Genomic DNA, 20778 nt, shown 5'->3' with positions numbered 1-20778 from the left:
GAGGCCAGAAGTCTGAAATCAAGGGGTCTGCAGAACTGGTTCTTTCTGGAAGCTCTAAGGGAGAATCTGTTCCATGCCCCTCTCTTCTAGAGTTTGGTGGTTGCCTGTATGCATAGCTTGTAGATATATCACTTCAATTTTTGACTCCATCTTCAAGTAGCTGTCTTTTCCCATGTATGTCTGCATGTCTCCAAATTTCTCTCTCTCTGTAAGAACACCAGTCATTATATTTAAGGCCCACCTTAATCTGGCATGACCTCATTTTGACTTGATTACATCTACAAAGACCCTATTTCCAAATAAGTCCACTTTCAGAGGTATTAGGGGTTAGGACTTAAGCATATCTTTTCAGGGAACACAATATAACCCACAACAATTCCAAAACCTAACTCATGATCTTCTCCCTAAAACTATGTCTCAGACTTTCTATTCAGTTCAGTCCTTTATTTATTTAACAAATATTGGATAGCTATTGGCATAATTGTTGGTGCTGTGAATATGATAGTAAAAACAACAAAGACCATGAAAATAATTTGTGTATGTCTGAAACATTTTATATTTTGTCATTCCCTCTCCCAAAATCCAAACCCCATCATGTCTTGTTAACTTTATTTCCTGAATATTTTTCAGGTCAACTGACTTCTTTCCAACTCCACTTTCATCTCCAGAGCTTACACTTTCACATTCTCTTGCCTGGGCCATTGTAATAGCCTAATTGCAAATCACATATGATTCTACTCCTATCTAATAAGTTTCTACATTGCAGCTTGATTCGCTACTTTTAGGATAAAGCCAAGCTCCTAAATATGGCCAGTGAAGCTCTGGGTGTTTGTTTTCTGTCTGCTTTGCTCATATCATGCCTTGCTCATACCATGCCTCACCCCTCACTTTCTTAGGTCCAGCCACACTGGTCTTCTTTTAGTCTCTCAAATATTAAAATGTGTACAGATCACCTGGGAATCTTGTTAAAATGCAGAATAAGGTATATGTAGTAGATCTGGGATGGGGTCTGAAATTTCTGCATTTCTAATCAACTCCCAGGTGATATAGATATGGCTGGTCCAGGGCTCGACTCTGAATCCAAAGGTCAGCTAGTCCCTATGCCCCCTTTGCATATGCTGATATANATATTTAAACCCTGGGAGGAGAATGGCTTTGTCTCTCCCTTGGTTGCTGCTTCTATTTTGGGCTGCCTCTGATGATGTTAACAACCTTTGTATACACTCTGAGCTTGTTTCTGCCTTGCGGCTATTCAGTTCAGATGGTGACCTGGGGTTAATAAACTCATATCTTTGTAAGCAACAGAGATTCTCTCTGATTGCTTCAAATAATAGGGGCTGATTGTGAGGATGTATGTGAAAATGAGGACGATGGAGATTGCATCCGGACAGGCAGTGCACTCAGACAGCTCCATGTCTGGGGTGAAATGCAGCTCTCCAGGTACCGTGTCCTCAGTGCAAGTTGATCGCTCTTCAGTACATGACCCTGCCACTAAGACAGTTCAGTTACTCGTCCCGTCTCTTTATCACTCAGAGTCTTTTCAGTTCTGATCTTGCCACCACTTGGTTACCTTTCATCACCAACTGCTTACTCGTTGTTTTCACTGCTTCTTGGACCCTGTAGCATCACTGCATCTGCGTTCTAACTTTTATTCTCCCATGTCAGCAACTCATATTCTGTATATACCTTGTTCTGCTTAGTTGCTATGATCTTCTTCTGATTCTCATGCCACAACAAGCGTAAGCCACAGACAGGCCTATGCCAGATCTTCTGTAGGTTGCATGGTGCCCTGAATATGACTCTCTTCCTGCTCCCCAAGCTTATTGTGAAATATTTAGGAATTTGATGAGCCCAGTTGTTAAGCAGTCAATGGTTTGAAAGCAGCCAAACTATTTCATGGATTTCAGCAAAGACTGAAACTCAGAACTCTTTTTTCCTCCATGGAGCCAGTTTTCCAGCTCAATGGCTGGAACAGAGAATAAGGCTCACCCCCAGGAAGGAGTCAGAGCCATTTCCCTTGTGTGGTTGCCATTCTGAGACTTCTCTGATGGGGACGGTGTAACTAACAAGTGATTGTAACTAACAATCAGCTGTGGTTGATTCAGTCTCCCCTGGTCACTCCCAGGGCTTCCTAAGTAAAGACAGACTTCTTTCACCATTGTGTCTGAAGAGCCAAAAATTAAGTCCTCCATTAAGAGAAGCCTCGGGCTGCACATAACCCCAGTCCCAGTCCCAGATTGTTCAAGGCTAAAGCCATCCTCAGACCGCCCTCAGTTCAGCTAATCAAAAAGAAAAAAAAAAAAAAAGAAAAATTCCTATGGTCTGAGTCAAGGATGGGAACTGCAGATACAAACTAGCCAGTTTCTCACCGCTTGCCTGAACTCCCCTTTGAACTCACCTCATAATTGGTCATTTTCAAAGGATTCTCAAGAGTCATGATTGGGTCCCACCAAAAGTAATGAACACCTCACAGATACTGAATGGTCAAAGCTGTAATTGTAATTGGTGCTTATGTGATGATGCTACATGTACTGTAACACCCCCATCCCTTACTCCTTAAAAACCCTGTTCGCTATTGTTCTTCCCTTCACCTTGCTGCCATGACACCGGTAGGTGGGTGAGCCCCTGCTCGAGCTTGTAATAAAGACCCTTTTGTATTTTCATCAGTGCTGGCTCCTTGGAGGTCTCTGGGACTCACGATTCGGGCACAACAGTGTCCACTTCAGTTGCTATTTATTTTATTTTTGATTGAGTTTCCCAGGAAACAAACTCTGAGATAGAGCATATGCAAAGACTTATTGAGGAGCACAGTTGAATTCAATTTTTATGGAGGAGAAAAGGAAGTAAGATTGCACATAAGGAAGGCTTGAACTGCAATGCAGTCATAAAAAAAAAAGGCATCAGCCAATCCCATAAGAAGGACCAGTAATTAGATGGGAGCTGCCCATTGGACAAGGTGGCTCTTTTCAGAGTAGTGTGAGGAACTTATTGAGAGCCATCATTCCCAAGGGAATGAGTGTCTCAGTCTTAAAAGGTGATCTGAGCAGCTCACCCACATCTACTACATATTATAAAATCAGTACCGCTTTGAGCTGCCTGGGTTTGGATTGCTCTATTACACAATAGTAATTCACAGAACCATCAGGCATGTGACATCCTCAGTTTCTGACTGGGACAGTGGTATTTTCTCCAGAGCTGCTTCATAAATGCTACAATTAAATATTCCAAAAAGTATTAACAATTTAAGTATGTTATTCAAACTTCATTAGGGAATTAAAAGTCTAAGACCTCTTTCTATCATGTATAAGGATGTAAGATTAGAATTCAAGGCTTTTCTAGTAGATACGGAGAGTGCCAGGTCTTTCTCTGTTTTCTCCCCTCCCTTTTCTTTTTCCCTTATATTATAGTCCTTTGGATTCAACCTATAACCTTGTAGAAAGGAATATGAAGAGGTTGGCAAATAGAGGGTTAAGAGTGGTGGTTTGGGGGCTACTTTTCCTCCTTCAGAATGGAGTAGATTCCTAGAACATATGCCATTTACCATTTGGGTCATATGTTTCTTCACAAGGACAGAGAATTTCAAAAGTTTGACTTTACTAAGAAGATGCTGTTATCTGGTTTCCTTCCACAGAGGAGAAACTGGCTTTTCACAGAAAAATTTCAATTGTTTTAATTGCATTGTACTGCAATGAAAATAGGGACTTCATGAAATAAAATATGAGTCTGAAATATTCCTAAACTGAATCAGACAATCCGCAGAGAGAACCTAACTTCTGCATACTGAGGCTTTGTCCCTATGAACCTTGCTATTGTAAATATAATATGGTCAAGGGACCTCAGATATCTCAAAAAGCCTCATGAGAATTCCTTGTAATTTGATTCATATTTTTGCATCCTTGCCCTTCTCTGGTATGATTTTGGGTTAGTATAGAGAGGAATGATGAATAGACCAGGAAAAGAATACAGAGACATTAACTAAAAAATGTTAACTAGTTTACAAGACTAACCCAATCACAGTCTCTTCTGTGCATTGGAATTACAGAACTGAAAAGTGATTTGATCCCAATCCCTTCTTTTACTCATGAGGAAAGGGAAGCCCAGAGAATTTAAATAACTTGTCCAGTATTACATTGTCAGTAGTTGGCAAGATGAGATTAGAAAAACAGCTAGTATTTGTATTGTGACTATATCACCTCCTACTTTTATAAACTTATTCTTCCCCCAAATACTTGTCAGCCTCTACCTCTTGGTACACACCATACCAGGCACTGATAATCAAGAGCTGAATAACACAGATGTGGTTTTGGCCTCATGAAACTGACTCAAGGCAATCTGATGAGACTGAATAAAAAATAGTACCCTGTGGTGGAGAACGGAGTTAATAGGATGGCAATCATTAACTTTCCTTAATTAAAATTAATTAATTTAATTAAAATTAAACTTTCCTTAGCATAGTCTTACTTATTGAACCACTGGGAGACCAGGCAGGTTTCCTCTGGGATAACATTCCTCTGGGATAACATAAAGAAGTTATAGACTAAGTTCACAGGCTTTGTTTATGTTACTTTGCTGCCAGCTTTGCCCTTGTTCTCACAGAAACCTAGAAGCTGGCTAGTTCAATAAATCTCAGTTCTTCCTGCTAGAGTTGATAGCCTATAAGAGGTTTATTAGTCTGATTTTGTTATCTGGGAGAGTCATTTATTCACTCTGCTTCTCTTGGTTTAAACTATTTATCAAGTGGGATTGATTGCTGATATGAGGCAAATAGAAAGATAGATAAGTTGATATATGAATATGTACAATTCTGCTGTGTTGGAAATTATATTTAGAAGAAGGCTCCAGAGGACTATCAGGCCAGGATACAGTCTGAATAACAACAATTGAATAAGAACCATACCTGAAGACAGGATCAGATGGGAATGTATTAGGATAAGCTCTATAGAATTGCCTATATTAAACTATTTTTTAAGTTTATTTATTTATTTTGAGAGAGAGAGAGAGAGGGAGAGAGAGAGAGAGAGAGGGAAAGTACATGTGTGTGCAAGCAGGGGAGGGGCAGAGAGAGAGGGAGAGAGAGGATCCCAAGCAGGCTCCACTCTGTCTGTACAGCTTGAACTCATGAACCATGAGATCATGACCTAAGCCAAAGTCAAGAGTTGACTGAGCCACCCAGGCACCCCTATATTAAACTATTTTTAACCTTCAAAAATGGCAGTGTTTTCTAATTCAACCATGTTCTGTTGCCTGTATTGAAATCAGTTTGATTTAATATTCATTTATTTATTTTTGAGCAAATATCCTATTAAGAGCTTTGGGCAATCTTACCTCTGTATGACTCAGCTTCTTTATTTGAAAAGTGAAGATAATAATAGGTTTTAAGTGTATATATATATTTTAAAACGTCATTTTATTTAGCCTGGCACCCACTGGCTTACTATTTAGATTCTCCACAACCAAGAACCCTAGGTGCCACCCTCAGATGCTGGCTCATGCCTTTAACTTGTTAACTTGCTTCTTAGGCTTCTCTTGTTCAACCTCTTAGTCACAGATTGAAGTTACTCTGTTTTAATCCACCTGTAGATCAAATCATTGGCTCCAATACATTTGTATTGCATTTTTATATTCAAGCTGTGCCATTCTGTCTTTATTTTTCATTTTATTGAGATATAATTGACACACAGCACCAGATGAGTTTAAGGTATACAGCATAATGACTTGACTTACATATATTGTGAAATGATTGCCACAGTAAGTTTAGTTAACATACACCATTTTATATATATATTAAAAAGAAAAAATATTTCTTTCCTTGTGATGAGAACTTGTAGGATTTTTTCTCTTAACAATTTTTAAATATACTGCACAGCAATGTTAACTATAATCATAATGTTTTACATGACATTCCTAGAACTTATACATAACTAGAAGTTTGTACTTTTTCATGGTATTTATTCCATCCCCCTCCCTCCTGACCCTCTGCCTCTACTAACCATGATCTCTTTTTCTAAAAGTTTGGGCTTTTGGCTTGTTTGTTTAGATTCCACATATAAGTGAGATTATACAGTATTTTTCTCTCTAGCTTATTTCACTTAGCATAATGGTGTATGGTCTATCTAATGGCAAGTCTCAAATGGCAAGATTTCCTTCTTTTTTATGGCTAATTAATATACCAATATATATATATCACAGTTTCTTTACTCATTCTTCATGTTAGTGGATCCTATGTCTTGGCTATTTTATCTTATTTTAATTAAAAAAAATTTAAGAGTTTATTTGTTTTTGAGAGAGAGAGAGAAAAAAACAGCATGAGCAGGGAAGGGGCAGAGAGAGAGGGAGACACAGAATCTGAAGCAGGCTCCAGGCTCTGAGCTATCAGAACAGAGCCTGATGTAGGGATCAAACTCAGAACGGTGAGATCATGATCTGAGCTGAAGTCAGCTGCTTAATCAACTGAGCCACCCATGTACCCCTTGGCTATTTTAAATAGTGCTGCAAGCTCTAACTTTTTAGATCAGTGGTTCACAATGCAGGATGCACAGTGGAACCACCTAGAGAGCTTTTAAAATGTAGTGATGCCTGGGCTCTACCCTTCAGCTCTTGATTCCATTGGTTGTGGGGATGCCAAGGATTGGTATTTTTTCAAGAGCTCCTTAGATGATTCTAATATGCATCCTGGGCTGAGAATCAAAGTGCCCATGTTTACACACTTTTTTTTTTTTAAAGTAAGCTCTATACCCAATGTGGGGCTCAAACTCATGACCCGAAGATCAAGAGTCATATACTCTCCTGACTGAGCCAGCCTGGTGCCCCATGCTTACACATCTTGATTAATGTTTCTTCTCTTCCTCCTGAGGCTACAAGATCCTGAGGACTCACCCCAGATCATATTTATACTTTTTTTTCCTGGCTTTTGCATGTAGCCATTTTCATCTCCTTCCTATTCCTGCATCTGTAAATTATTAATGAGGAAGAGGTTTTTTCCACAGGAAAAGAGGGGCTCAGGACAAAGCTGCTGGCACTGAAGGCTGGAGGGCACTTATGTATGGAGGGCTCAGGCTGCTGCTGGTGGAATTCTCCCTGTTCCAAGAAGAACCCTAACAAACTTGGATGTGGCTTTAAGAAGTGCCCAGAGATATAGGAGATAAGCCTTTGAGGTCTCCTGAAACATGCCAAGTAAGGGGGCCCTGAGATATATCACCCTTCTTTTATTTCTGCCTGACTTGTCTGTTTTACTTGGTGCAATCTGCAGTTCTGGACACAAGCCCTTGGACCATTATTAATATCTGTGCTGGGCTAGTTCCTTTCTCCTCATCTTGACAGCTGGGATTTTATCCATGAGTTAATTCCAAATTCTACCCACTCCACAAAGCCTTTCCTAACCACCCCCTTTCAGTCTCCTGTATTATTTGGAACTTCCATAACACAAGGCAGCAGCCTAAGTAGAAATAACCATGGATTAGGAACCAGGCCAGGCTCTAATTCTGCACAAACCAATAGTGTCTGAGCATCTATGCTCATAGTAAGTATCTGTTGACTGACTGACAATGAATGAATGGTCTTGGGTGAAAAACTTTTCTGAGTCTCCATTTCTTTATCTGTGGAATAGAGGTCCTTTATACTGTAGTGGGTTTTTGTTTTGTTTTGTTTTGTTTTGTTTTGTTTTGTTTTGTTTTCTAAGAGTGGTCCTTGGAATACCTGTATCAGAATCCTTTGGGGTTTCTGTTTAGATGTTGAGTCCCCTCCTCCCATCTGAATCAGAATTGCTGGAGGCCTGAGAATGTTTAACATTGTACCCCAGGTGACTATTATGGTCAATAAAATTGGAACACCATTGAATTAGTTGTTATTTGTTCAATGAAAGTGACATGATGGCCGTCCAAATGTAAAATCTTGGAAATCATAGAGATGGGAAATTCTTTTTGTAGAAGGCTGATGGAAGTGATCCCTTGGTTGTAAAAGTGTTACATAGTGGAAAGAACTTGAAATAATCCAGGAACATTAGGATCGTCTGCAGGTAGAAATACACTGGGGAAGAGTGATAGTGGTACATTTGAATATCATTGATTCATATATCCTCCCTTTTGTAGGTGAGAATAGTGCATTAAATACCTAGCTCATCGGGCTAAGGCAGGCACTGGGGAAACAGGAGTGATTTTTGCCATATCAGCTCCATGTAGACATGGCTGTTATTATTACTCATGCTTGGCAGTGTTTTTCCAGGACCAAAAACCAGAGGTAACTGAGGAGGTAACTGAGTCCAACTTCCAGGATACTTGACTGTCTTCTTACAAAATCTTGACTCTGCATTGCCACTTCTTTTTCCTCTGGAGTCTGTGGATTCTGTTTACCATAGAAGTGACTTCTCTGTTTTATAAATGAAGTAAGGGAGAATAAGATTTTCTTTATAAGAATTTTTTTTTTCAGTAGCTATCTTTGATGTGATGTCCCAAATCTAAGCAGGGGCACATGTTATGTTACATGGACTGAAAAATCTCCTAAAGATATAAAATTACCAGCTGTGATGACTTTATTCATGCCCAAATCAGCATTCGGCTTCAGACAAAATTTCTAGTCATCAAAGCAAGAGCAGACTTGCTGTGATTCTGATTAATTGTCAGAGACCTTCTTGTAAGGAAAGCTGGCTTTTATTTCTGACTATATTACTGAACGCCTCTGTGATCTTAAGTATGTTAAAGAGCTTTAGGATATCTTGGTTTCACACTCTGTAAAATGGAGATAAAAATACATTGCATACATCTTTCAGAAGCACCATGAGGATTAATGAGATAATGTTAGCAGGCATATTACACAACTTTTTTTTTTTTGTATTCGGACTTCTTATTCATTTCCTAATACTAAAAAAAGGGTCATGTATTAAGGAATAAAAAGAAACTATGAAGGATTAAGATTATAGTGAGCTGTAATAGTAATTTCCCAAAAAGAATGAACAGATGACAAGGAGGATTATTAAGCTCCTATATATAAATCTTCCCTTTTACTTAAATTCCATGTTTTGTCCATACTTTAGAAAATAATTTTTTACAGTGCTAAGAATCTTGACCCATACGCCAGCTGTCTGCTTAATTTTAAAATCACTAAAATGGACTAAAACCTTACATTGTCAGTAATAATTTGCATCACTGAGTAATGAGGGTGATATTGCTAAACAAGTAATAAGCCCAGAACCCAGCTCCCAATTGAGTGTTGTTATCTTATCTCTGGACAACTTAGTCCCTGTTGGAGGAAATTCATGAACCAAACTTCATGGACTAAAGGTAAGAGAGGAGCCATCCATCATCAGGGGCCCATCCATCATGCTGTTGCCCCACATCGTGCAGGGAGTTTGCCTGCCATGAATTTCATCAGTGGCTGTATTTCATAAGTCGAGCCTGGTGATCAGACAGGGTCACCCTGAAACCTCATCTGGAGAGTCGGGCATCACGTGGCTGCCTGTCTCTTCTAGATTGATGGCTATCCCCGCATCTGTAGGTTTTAAAGATATGGAAAGCAGCTTAGAAAAAGCTGGCGGAGCAGCTCTACAGGCTACTGGAGTTGTGGGCTGAGGGGGAGAAGAGCAGCTGGAGGGAGAAAAGAGAGAGCAGAGAAAACAGGAAATAAAACATGAGAGAAGAAAAATATATAATCAAAGCTGGGGAAGGAGACACCAGAATTACATGTAAAAGTGAGGATAAAAGGAAAAGAATGCAAACTCAGATGGAGGGAGGCCAGAAAGATAATCATTTCACATTCACTGAGATGACAGATTTGGAGACACATTCTCCACAGACTTTCCATGTCTGGTATGCGTGTATCTCATTCCAAGGAGCCTCTCATTTTCAGTGTTTCCGCATATTTTCCCCATTCACTCCTTTCAATAAAGCTAGGCCTATTAGCTGTTTTACATGTGAGAAAAGGGAGGCAGGTTTATTGTGAAGCAAATAAAGCTTAAGCTACAGGGCACTTTCCTAGCACAGGTTCTTTCCAAGGCTCTGGGAGGGGCCCTAACAATGTGATTATATTGTCATATATTTATGTAAACTTTGCAGGAGAAACCACAGTCCATATTACTGTAGTCTTTTTCCTTTCTGACTTCTCCATTATGTTTCACCTCCTGTTAGGTGACCTTGGAGTATTTTTGGCACCTGGCTGAGAGAAGTTGAGTTGAGGATGCATTTATGCTGTGTGGGATTTTTAGGTTATTTCCATGTATGGATAAGTTATTGCTGCTGTTCTGGGGTAGGAGTAGCTTTCCAGACACATCCCCGTCTCCTCCCACTCAGTCTCCAGTTCTGATAGTCCTTGGCCCTTGTACAGTAGAGAAGAAAGAAGGCTTGAAATAAAGGGCGTCAGAAGCTAGTTTGGGGAGATGTTTTCCAGTCACCGGATGTGTAAGATTGCAAGCAGACCATGAAAAGATCTGGAGGAAACTTGAATGAGTATTACTAAGTGAAAGAAGCCAATCTGAAAAGGCTTCGTGGTGTATGATTCCAACTATATGACATTCTGGAAAGAACAAAACAGGCCCAGTAAGAAGATCAGTGGTTGCCAACGGTTATGTATGGGAGAGGAGGTGATTGGCCAGACTGCACAGAGGATTTTTAGGGCAATGAAAATACTCTATGATATTATAATGATAGATGTATCACATTATACATTTGTTCAGACCCATATAATGTATACCACCAAGAGTGAACCCTAAAGTAAACTGTGGCCTTTGGGTGATTATAATGTATCAATGTAGATTCATCCTTGAAATGAAATGAAAAATGTAGCCTTCTGGTGACTGATGTTGGAATGGGAGAAGGCTCTGTATGTGAGGGGGTGGGGGGGAAGAATAATCACTGTCTCTTTCTCTCAATTACGTTGTAATTTTAAATTGCTCTAAAAATATGTTAACAAAATTGGAAACCCAGCAAAAATACAAAAATTTAAAAAAAAAAAAAGTAAGCAGAGGGGATTCAGTTGTTTTTGAAGCATAGTCGAAGTAGAGATTCCTTCTGGTCAGGGATATACATGATAATGTGGAACATATAATCATAGGCCACCATTTTACTTCCTTTTTGCTGGGAATCCCACAAAATAGAATTTATTATAATTGCTGTGTTTGTAAGGCAAAACTAATACAAAGAGCAAGTACAACTATGTGTGAGGTTACTTTATTATTATTATTATTATTAATTTTTTTTTTTGGAGGGACTGGTTCTTTATTTCAAAAAGACACTTGTCAATTTTCAGTATCAAAACAGTTGCACTATTGGTTTCTTTCTCTCAATCGGCCCCCGGAGAGAGCACACCAAAGGGGAGTGCACTGTAAGCCAAGAAGCTGCAGGATGCACACCTAACAGACCTCACAGAAACCTCACCAACAAGGGGGACTGGGCAGGGAAAGAAACTTTAAAAGATCAGCACACCGTCAGCCCACAGACTGTAGAGTTCTCAGCCCGATTGGGTGGCCAAGGTGCCCCAACCCTAAAGAAGCAAAGTTTCAAAATAATATAAAATTTAAAAACAGTTTTGTACATAAGCTATTCAAGATTTCTCCAGCACTAACTGATACAAAGCACAATGACATGGCACTTTTAGAGACAGCAGCTTCAGTCCCAGAAAAGGGTGACGAGATGAGTTTGTTTCATGTGGCTAAATCAGTGGCAAACACATAATTTTCTCTTTCTTTCAAGGAGGCAGGAGAGCAAGTAAGTGGTCACCTCGACAGAAAGGGGACACCATCCGTTCTGTGAGCGGTTGGCAAAGGGGTAAGGATAGGACAAGGATTTGGTCTCAGATAGAGGTCTCACACCTTAATTTGTTTGGTCACTTGTGATGGAAAAAAAATGGAAGTTGCTCAAAGATACCTTAAAGCTGAAACCCTGAGCCACACTTTTTTGGCTAACTCCTGGAATCACCTTTCTAATTTGGCTGGTACTTTGGACAGAGCAACGAAGCTTCCCAGAGTGGGGATCCTTCCGGGCTCTGGCCCTCAGCAGGCAGGGCCCTGCCGCACTCCCTCCTCTGTGGAGAGAGCAGTGTGCGTTAAGCTGAAAAGTTACTTTCCAAATGTGAGGAAGGGGTAAGACTGCTGCTTCAGAACTCTGGAATCGGGAGGAATGTTTTACAAATGGTCGCTACATCAACAACAACAAAAAAGGTAATTACAAAATGTGTACATCACAACATGCTTGTAAAGACACTTTGCATTGTGCTCACATTCCCTTAAACGTTGTTCCCAAAGGTGCTCAGCCTCAAGCCCAACTGGAGTCTCTGGGGAGAGGCAGAGACAGTTTGGCGAAAAAGACATAGGGGTTGGGGTGGGAGGGGCGGCAAAAAGGAGAAAGCAGCCTTCCAGTTAAAGATCAGCCCTCAGGTTCCAGGCCGGCTTCGGGCAGGCTGGCCTCAGGCGGAGTCGGGGGCAGGGCGGCCGGGGCCTCTACATCTCATTCAGGTCAAGCAGAGTCTGGACCAGCATCCTTTGTGTACAGAGGTGCTCCTCTTTGGTGCATTTCAGCTTATCTTCCAGGTCATCAATCGTCTTCTCCAGCTTGGCCACTGACCTCTCGGCAAACTCAGCACGGGTCTCCGCCTCCTTGAGTTTATCCGTGAGAATCTTGATCTCTTCCTCATATTTGTCCTCCTTCTGCGAGTACTTTTCTTCAGCAGCGCTCAGACACTTCAGGTTCTGGTCCATCAGTCTGATCTGCTCATCCATCTCCCGGCAACGGGACTCTGCCAGCTCAGCTCGTTCTTCTGTGCGCTCCAAGTCCCCCTCGGTAATCACCAACTTCCGAGCCACCTCTTCATACTTCCGGTCCGCCTCTTCCGCAATGTGCTTAGCTTCCTTGAGCTGGATTTCCTGGAGTTCCATCTTTTCTTCATCTTTTAGAGCTCGGTTCTCAATCACCTTCATGCCTCTCTCGCTCTCGTCAGCGGCTTTCTCGACCTCCTCCAGTTTCTGCAGGGCCGTGGCCAGGCGCTCCTGGGCCCGGTCCAGCTCCTCCTCAACCAGCTGGATCCTACGGTTCAAGGAGGCCACCTCAGCCTCAGCCTGCTCCCGAGCCCGCCTTTCCCCCTCCACTTCCCGCTGCAGCCGCTCGGCCCTCTCCTCTGCGTCGTCGGCTTGCTGCTGCAGAACCTGGATCTTGTGCTTCACCGCCTCGATGGTGGTGATCCCCGCCATGGTGCCCACCCAGCCCCTGCTCGCTCTCGGCTTCCTCTATTATTATTATTATTATTAACTGTTTATTTTTGAGAGAGAGAGAGCGAGAGCATGCAAAGTTATGTGTGCATGGGAGAGGGCAGAGAGAGAGAGATAGAGAGTATCCCAAGAATCCCACACTGTTAGTGCAGAGTGACACAGAGCTCGAACCCACAAACCACGAGACCATGACTTGAGCTGAAATCAAGATTTGAATGCTTAGCCAACTGAGCCACCCAAGTTCCCCTGAAGTTGCTTTTTAAAAATGGATGCCAGCTATTAATAGGAGAAAAAAAAATCTAATTAATCATTCTAGAAATTTTTTTTTCTTTTTGTCCCCTTTAAAAAATATTATAAAACAGGGGCTCCTGGGTGTTTAAGTTATGTGTCCAACCCTTGATTTCAGCTCAAGTAATGATCTCACAGATAAAGCTGTGCATTGGCTGCATTGGACTCTGTGCTGAGTGTGGAGCCTGCTTGAGATTCTGTCTCTCTCCCTTTGCCCCTCCCTCCCTCTCTCTCTCTCAAAACAAAAGGCTTATAAAAATATTACAAAATTTTCATCATAGGAAAAGATTATCAGAGACTATGCAGCCAAAAATATAGGGGGGAAAGTATTATAGCAGTGTGCGAGGCAACATAAAAATATCTTACCATTCAGGATTTTGTGATATTTGTGATATTTGTCGGCCTAAAATTTTTTTAGTTATGATTTTATTTCACTATATATAAGTACTTTCTTACTTAAATTTGGACTATAACTGTGNGCTGAGCATCATTTCATGTGTCTGTTGGCCATCTGGATGTCCTCTTTGGAGAAGTGTCTGTTCATGTCTTCTGCCCATTTCTTCACTGGGTTGTTTGTTTTTCGGGCATGTAGTTTGGTGATAACTGTGTATTTTTCTTAAAGTATGTTTCTAAAATCACATAAATTTTTAGTTCCACAAAACCTAGATTTGATCCTGAAGTATAAAAAGGTCATATAGTTTTTCTGAGGTCACAAGGCACTGGCAAAATAGGCCATGTAGCACAGAACAGTGAAGTTCTCTTCAGCCATCTGTCCATTTCTTGGTCCTTCTCTAGTTTTAAAAGAAAAACGAAAGACAGTACTACCTTGAATGTGCAATCCAGAACACACACATGCATTTAAATTGATGTCACCAAAAATATAAACATCAAAAGAATGTGACCCAGAAGGAAGTGACTAATAAGTTAGTGATTTTATTAAGTGGTAAATTTAGTTATAAAAATATATATTAAAAGGTAAACTAAAGTATTAACTGAATTTTTTAGTTGTTTTCCTTTTATATAGAGATGGATAGAGAGTACAGATGTATATTCAGCAGGCAATAGGAATAGTGCCAAACTTGAAAACGGGAAAACTTGATTAAAGACCCTGTTCTACTTCTCACGAGCCTGGTTATCACAGCAGATTTTGCTAATTGTCCCCAAAATTCCTTCCCATTTTTTTCTGGTTAGAACCCATTGCTCAGTTATAGATAGCCTCTCGGCTAGATAACATTCCCCAGTCTTCCTGTAAGTTAGGTACTTGTGTGACTAAGTGTCAGGCAATGGGTTGCAAGTAAAAATTTTTTTTACTTGCAATTCTGTATAATGCTCTTATACAGTTCTTATAATATTCAAGAAGAGGTTGTCTGCTTGTCCTATTTTTGTTTCTTCCCTTGAGCTGGAGTGCAATATTAGTGAGCCTATGTTCACCTGCTGAGGGCAAAACCCAAGGGCAACAAAATAGAAACACCCTAGATCCTCAGAAAATTTCATGCTGGTTCTAGACTGTGACATGAGAGAGAAATAAGTAGTTAAGTGTTTTGTTTGGTTTTCTTTTGAAGAGGTATTAGCTAATGCTACAGTGGTAATGTATTGCAATGTAAAATGTATCAAATCAGCATGTACATCCTGAACTTATACCCTATATGTCAGTTATATCTCCATTTTTAGAAAAGAGTTTTTTGAGCCACTGTATTTTTGAAATCTCCCTGCAAAAATAGCTTGTAAAAATGGTTTGCACCCTAACCAACCAACTATGAGCAAGTTACCACCTCTCAAAGTTTCTATTTCCTCAAGGGTAAAGTGGGGGCCATAATACCAATTCTGGCCATGCATGCAGTTGCTCTGAGTACTAAATTAAATAATGTAAATCAGAGACGAATACATTGCACTGTATAATATAAAATATTGTTTGTGTTTGGGTATTACCACTATTGGGGCAAGAAGATGAAATGAAAGTTTGTTTTTTTTTTNAACCCACGAACCTCGAGATCATGACCTAAGCGAAAGTCAGACGCTTAACCGACTAAGCCACCCAGGTGCCCCAATGAAATGAAGGTTTTATTTATTTATTAAAAAATTTTTAAAAATGTTTATTCATTTTTGAGAGAGAGAGAGACAGAGACAGAGCACAGATGGGGGAAGGGCAGAGAGAGAGGGAGATACAGAATCTGAAGCAGGCTTCAGGCTCTGAGCTGTCAGCACAGAGCCTGATGAGGGGCTTGAACCCACAAACTATTAGATCACAACCTGAGCCAAAGTTGGATGCTTAAAACCAACTGAGCCATCCAGGTGCCCCTGAAGGTTTTATTTTTTATTTCCTTAATGAACTTTTTGTTTTGGAATAAGCTTAGATTAAGAAAGTAAGTGCAGAACTTTAGTATACCTTTAGTGAGTACCCCCAATGTTAACATTTTACATTCCCATGGCACAATTTTCAAAACTAAAAAAACAGCATTGATCCATTACTGTAAATTCAGACTTTATTTGAATTTGACTAGTTTTCCCACTAAAGAGCTTCTTAAATCTTTCTTCCAGAATCCTATTTATGAGACAACATTGCATTAATTGCTGTACTTCTTGGTCTCTCTGGGCTGGACATTTTTAGTTTTTTTCTTATTTTTCATGGCCTTGATAGTTCCCTCCCAAACCTACCCCTCTTTTCTTTTATCACCAAAACAGTTTTATTTATTTATTTAAAATTTTTAATGTTTATTTTATTTTTGAGAGAGAAAGAGCATGAGCAGGGGAGCAGCAGAGAGTGAGGGAGACACAGAATTCAAAGCAGCCTCCAGGCTCTGAGCTGTCAGCACAGAACCCGACCTAGGGTTTGAACCCACAAACTGCAAGATCATGACCTGAGCCAAAGCCAGATGTTTAACCTACTGGTGCCCCAACACCAAAACAGTTTTAAGTGATACTGACTGGGAGTTCTGTGGAAGGTTCCTCTATTTGGGTTTTTCTGATGTTGTTTTCATGGTTTAACAGTGGTGATGGTTTGGGGGATTTTATTTTTAATGAAAAAGGTAATGTAGGATAGAAAGGGATAAAGGGTAAAAAAAAAAAAAAGCAAGAGAGAGCACACAAGCAAGAATAATCACTCTATTTCAATTTGGTTGCTTAATTAGCTCTAACTACTGTCCTAGTTAGCATGCCCCTGTGGCAGAATAGAAGTTTGTACATTAGCCTTATAAGGTATCTTTGAGAATGGCAAGAAGCCTCCTTCTCTCTCCTTATACCCCTGAGTGGATCTAGGCTATCCATTTACTCTCCCCTCCATTCATTCTGGAACAGCACCTAAAAAGCACTAGGATATGAGTCTGGAACTTGATGGCAGACAGGTATCCAGTGGTATGAGCATCTTGTCTCATGAAACAGAAAATAGTCTATTTCTTTTTGTTTTCTTTCTCTCTCTCTCTCTTTTTTTTTTTTTTTTTTTGGAAAAACTGTTTACTGACAGCTTCAAGGCCACAGTGAACTGGTGAACTGGTTGGCAAACCCTTAGCATATTGAGAAGCTTTTTCTTTCTTTCTTTCTTTTTTAATAGAGAGGAGGGAAAGGTGGAGGAAGAAAGGGAGAGAGGAATATTCCAAAGGCAAATACCAATTTTAGGTAAGTAAAAAGATAAGAGTTGGTGAATTTAAGATCTTGAAGAAAAGTTTCAATGAACAAGGAGGCTAAAATATTTCCTTGGATGCTGAACTAGTCTGACTCCCCTGACATAATAAAGGGAAAGCAATATTTTGATTGGGAGAGGAATTAACTTACATATTTCATTTTGTATTTATTTTTCAAGGTGATCAAGTCCTGGGCAAGAACCTGCTAGGCAATATTGTTTTTAATATTTTAAGTAAATATATCCATCTGGAATGGCATTATGATTACAAAAAATGTTAACTATGTCAATTCTTCTCTGGCTATAGAAAGCCTTGAGTATACAAAATTCCCGTCAGTGTGTACACATGTGTGTGTGCACACACACCTATATTTAAAAAAAAATCTAAATAGAGAAAACTATGACTAGGAAGGATCTAATTTTGATTAAATCCAGAGAGCATTCTTTGGAGAGATCTTTTAGTTAAGTGATCAAATCTAATCCATGGATAGCTCTGTATTGTTATCTTTCATTTAAGATCCATCCCTGGAAATCTTGCCTAGGCGTAAAAGGCAACAACACCTCAGAGAATACTTGGCATCTAAATCTTTGTCAGCATCCATTTTTCTCTGTCAATACCTGGCTTCCCTCTGACCATTAATCTCCTGTTGAGCACTATTTCCCTATATTCCCATTTCTTCCCCCACCTAACTCCCTCTTCCTTCAAACTCACACCTCAGTTTTCATCATGTCCTGCTGAGTCTGATTCTTAAGTGCATCTTAATTCCATCCATGTCTTTCTTTCTTTACTATTGGGGTCTAACACTACCACTTTTCTGGTGTGACACTACTACCATTTTTCTTCTTCTTTTTTAAAAAATGTATGTATGTATGTATGTATGTATTTTTGTAATCTCCACATGCAGCATGGGGCTTGAACTCAAAACCCCGAGATCAAAAGTCATATGCTCTTTGGACTGAGCCAGTCAGGTGCCCCTGTACTACCACTCTTCTTCTGGACTAATGCACAGTCTCCAGTGCAGTTGCAGTCATATTTCTGAGACGTGATTCTCTTTGTATTGGTTCCACATGTGGCTTTTAAGTAGCTTCATCTCCTGATCCCCATAAGGAAAAAAAAAAGTTCCTGAAAAATACTGATAATAGATCTAGCCTTGCCAGATCTGGTCTACCCATATTTTCCCAGCCAAATGTTTGGCATTTCCACCTTGTTGTTCCATTCACCATCTCTCTCCTGTCTCCCTCCCTTACCTTGCTCATTTGTCTCCCACCATTGGCCCCTTGGCCATTTCTTTCTGTCCTAAAAGATGCCCTACTTTTCCCCTGTCTTCCTACGACCTTCACTTACTCTCCAAATCCCTTTTCTCTCATCTTCAGGATTCCATGCTCCCACTTAGCCCCCAGGAGAATCTCCCTGACCCTTGTCTTTTACTAGTTTAGGCTGGGTTTCTCAACTCTGCATCCAAAGCATCCTCATCTTCTTCTTTAATAAACTATCCTCTTTATTTGTGGACTTGTTAAATCTTTTGTAAATAACTAAATTTCTTAACAATTTCAAAGAAATACATACATCCTAAACCCATAGTGGACCACATTATAGAAGAGTAGAAGATTCATCAAAGTTGTAAAATATGGCAAGTAAATGGTAACAGGGTCTAATACCTATCCCTTCTTCTCAGTGCCAAAGTTTTCTTCTACTATACAGATATTATTGAGAACTGTTCTGCATTGCACTCTAAACCTGTGGGAAAATGTCTCCTTAATTAGTATGCTCTGAATTTAATTTTCTCTACCTCCTTTACTATACTAAATGAGAGTGCACTTAGGAGCTCTAAGTAGGAGGAACTGGGTAGTGTAGTTGAACATGTTATAATTCTAATGGAGAGAGTTTAAGAGATGTCTAAACATGCCTGGGATTACTCACAGAAAGTCACTGGCTATATCTGATTACCACATTGGTTTTGTTACATGCCTGCATATACAATAGTTATATTCTTTAACTGATATCCAAATACAGTTACCTGTAATAACTGTTGGATGCTTCTAGAGGATGAAATATATCATGAAACAAAAAGTATAATTGTGGATGGTAGGTAGCAATTCCAAAAACATTAATAATCACCGGTCTGTTTCTTGTCTTCTAAATCCTTGTGTTTAAGCTTCTAACTTATCTCTACATAACATATTCCCCCACCTTCTACCTTGATAAATATGTTTCATAAATACATTGAAAACATATATATTTTTCCTTGATTATTTCTAGAAGAATAGTTTTCAGTTTTTAGTTATTAAAAAACAGCCTTAAATTTAATTCTGGAAAATTTGCTTTTGTAGCAAAAAATGTAGATGTGTTCTTTGGAAGCTACTGAACACAACTCACAAATTTCTGTCATCTATATCTATTCACAGTGAGAGAAAAAGTGCATTTAGATCTATTTATAGTGTTAAGTCACTAGAAATTCTGTATTTTATTCCAACTGAACATAGTAGATTATGGAAAAACAGACAGGAATGTCTTGGTATTTGCATTATGACTATGATTGACTTGCTGTGGCATTCCATTCTCCTAATGAATATAAAATTATTGCTAAAATGTCCTCATTCAGCAAACAATGAAGGAAAAGTAATTTAATTTTAACTTATATTTGACTGAATGGTTACTAGTTTGGGCTAGGAGCCACAGAAAGCCAGGCAAATTTCCATGATGCCAGGCAGTGACTGGCAATAACAAGTGATTACAGTTTTCTTCTTAGAAAAGTCCCCAGATATTTCATAAAAAGTACTTAAGGTCGAATAAAGCATATATTCTCTTGCTTATGAACATGCGTTCTATAAACATCCTTTATGTACTTTTTCTCGTTTGTGGCTGCCATGGAGTTCCCTTCTTTCTCTGTTGTGAGGGACTGGCTTCTTCCAGCTGACAAAGTCCTGTGGTCACTCAGACCCTGCCCTGCACGTGCCTGCCACCTCCGCCCTCCCAGCCCCACTGCCAGCACTAACCCATTTTGTCACTCCTGTCTTCTGGATGCCAGGGCAGAGTTGAGTTTCACAACTCTAGGAATATGATGTACTTGGCACAGTCTCAAATGGAACTCTAAATGTGTTCCCCTTTAGGAATTACACGGTAGAATTCCTCCATAATGGGGTGAATAGGTTTTCCCCTGTGCCTTGGAACCTAATCGCTACATAATAATGGTTGCATAGAAAGTATGTTGAACAACTGATTTGGGGAAATTGTAATTGTCTTGGCTTCTGGCACTATTCATATTCGTATACTCTTTATATTTACTTAGTATCAAAATGAATGGTGATTTTGAGAAATATAGCACTTTGGAAACAATCAAAATAGACTATTGTTATAGGCGTGGTATAGCCATCAAGTCAACAGTGAATAGCAAAGCTCAGAGGACTGACCTCTGAGTGTGGCCTTTACCCCATATTTACAAAGTGTAATTCTAAAATTTCACCAAAAGATAACTATGTGAAACCTGTGAAATCAAGATAATCTGGGAATAATTTTAAGTTTGACTTTTCTTTTTTAACCACTACTGCCTCTAAAACTTAATGTATATTTAGAAAGCAGACTTAGCTCCTTCTCTGGAAAGATACCAAATGGTGGATGACACTGGTATGGCCCTGGAATGGGAGGCCGCAGCGACTTTTTGGGGGGCGTGGGGGCTTCTGCAGC

At 39.7% G+C, this 20778-nt stretch overlaps 1 protein-coding gene and 1 pseudogene across 1 annotated transcript; one reads left to right on the top strand and one right to left on the bottom strand.

Annotated features, from left to right (window-relative positions):
• The first annotated feature begins 1370 nt into the window (after positions 1–1370).
• LOC144232812 (small ribosomal subunit protein uS5-like) overlaps positions 1371–20778 on the top strand; it is a 20438-nt pseudogene continuing 1030 nt past the window's right edge.
• On the bottom strand, positions 11497–13201 carry LOC144232799 (tropomyosin alpha-3 chain). Its single transcript, XM_077765636.1, has one exon. The coding sequence runs from the start codon at positions 13169–13171 to the stop codon at positions 12425–12427; it is 747 nt and encodes a 248-aa protein (XP_077621762.1). The 5' UTR covers positions 13172–13201; the 3' UTR covers positions 11497–12424.

The sequence above is a fragment of the Crocuta crocuta genome, unplaced genomic scaffold (assembly GCF_008692635.1).
Source record: "Crocuta crocuta isolate KB4526 unplaced genomic scaffold, BGI_CrCroc_1.0 scaffold174, whole genome shotgun sequence".
NCBI lineage: Eukaryota > Metazoa > Chordata > Mammalia > Carnivora > Hyaenidae > Crocuta > Crocuta crocuta.
The sequence above is the reverse complement of the archived record's forward strand: the minus strand, read 5'-3'. Positions and strand labels throughout refer to the sequence as shown.

Bases quoted from the DNA above. Each gene is read 5' to 3' on its own strand.
- LOC144232799 (XM_077765636.1), bottom strand. From the start codon at position 13,171: ATGGCGGGGATCACCACCATCGAGGCGGTGAAGCACAAGATCCAGGTT.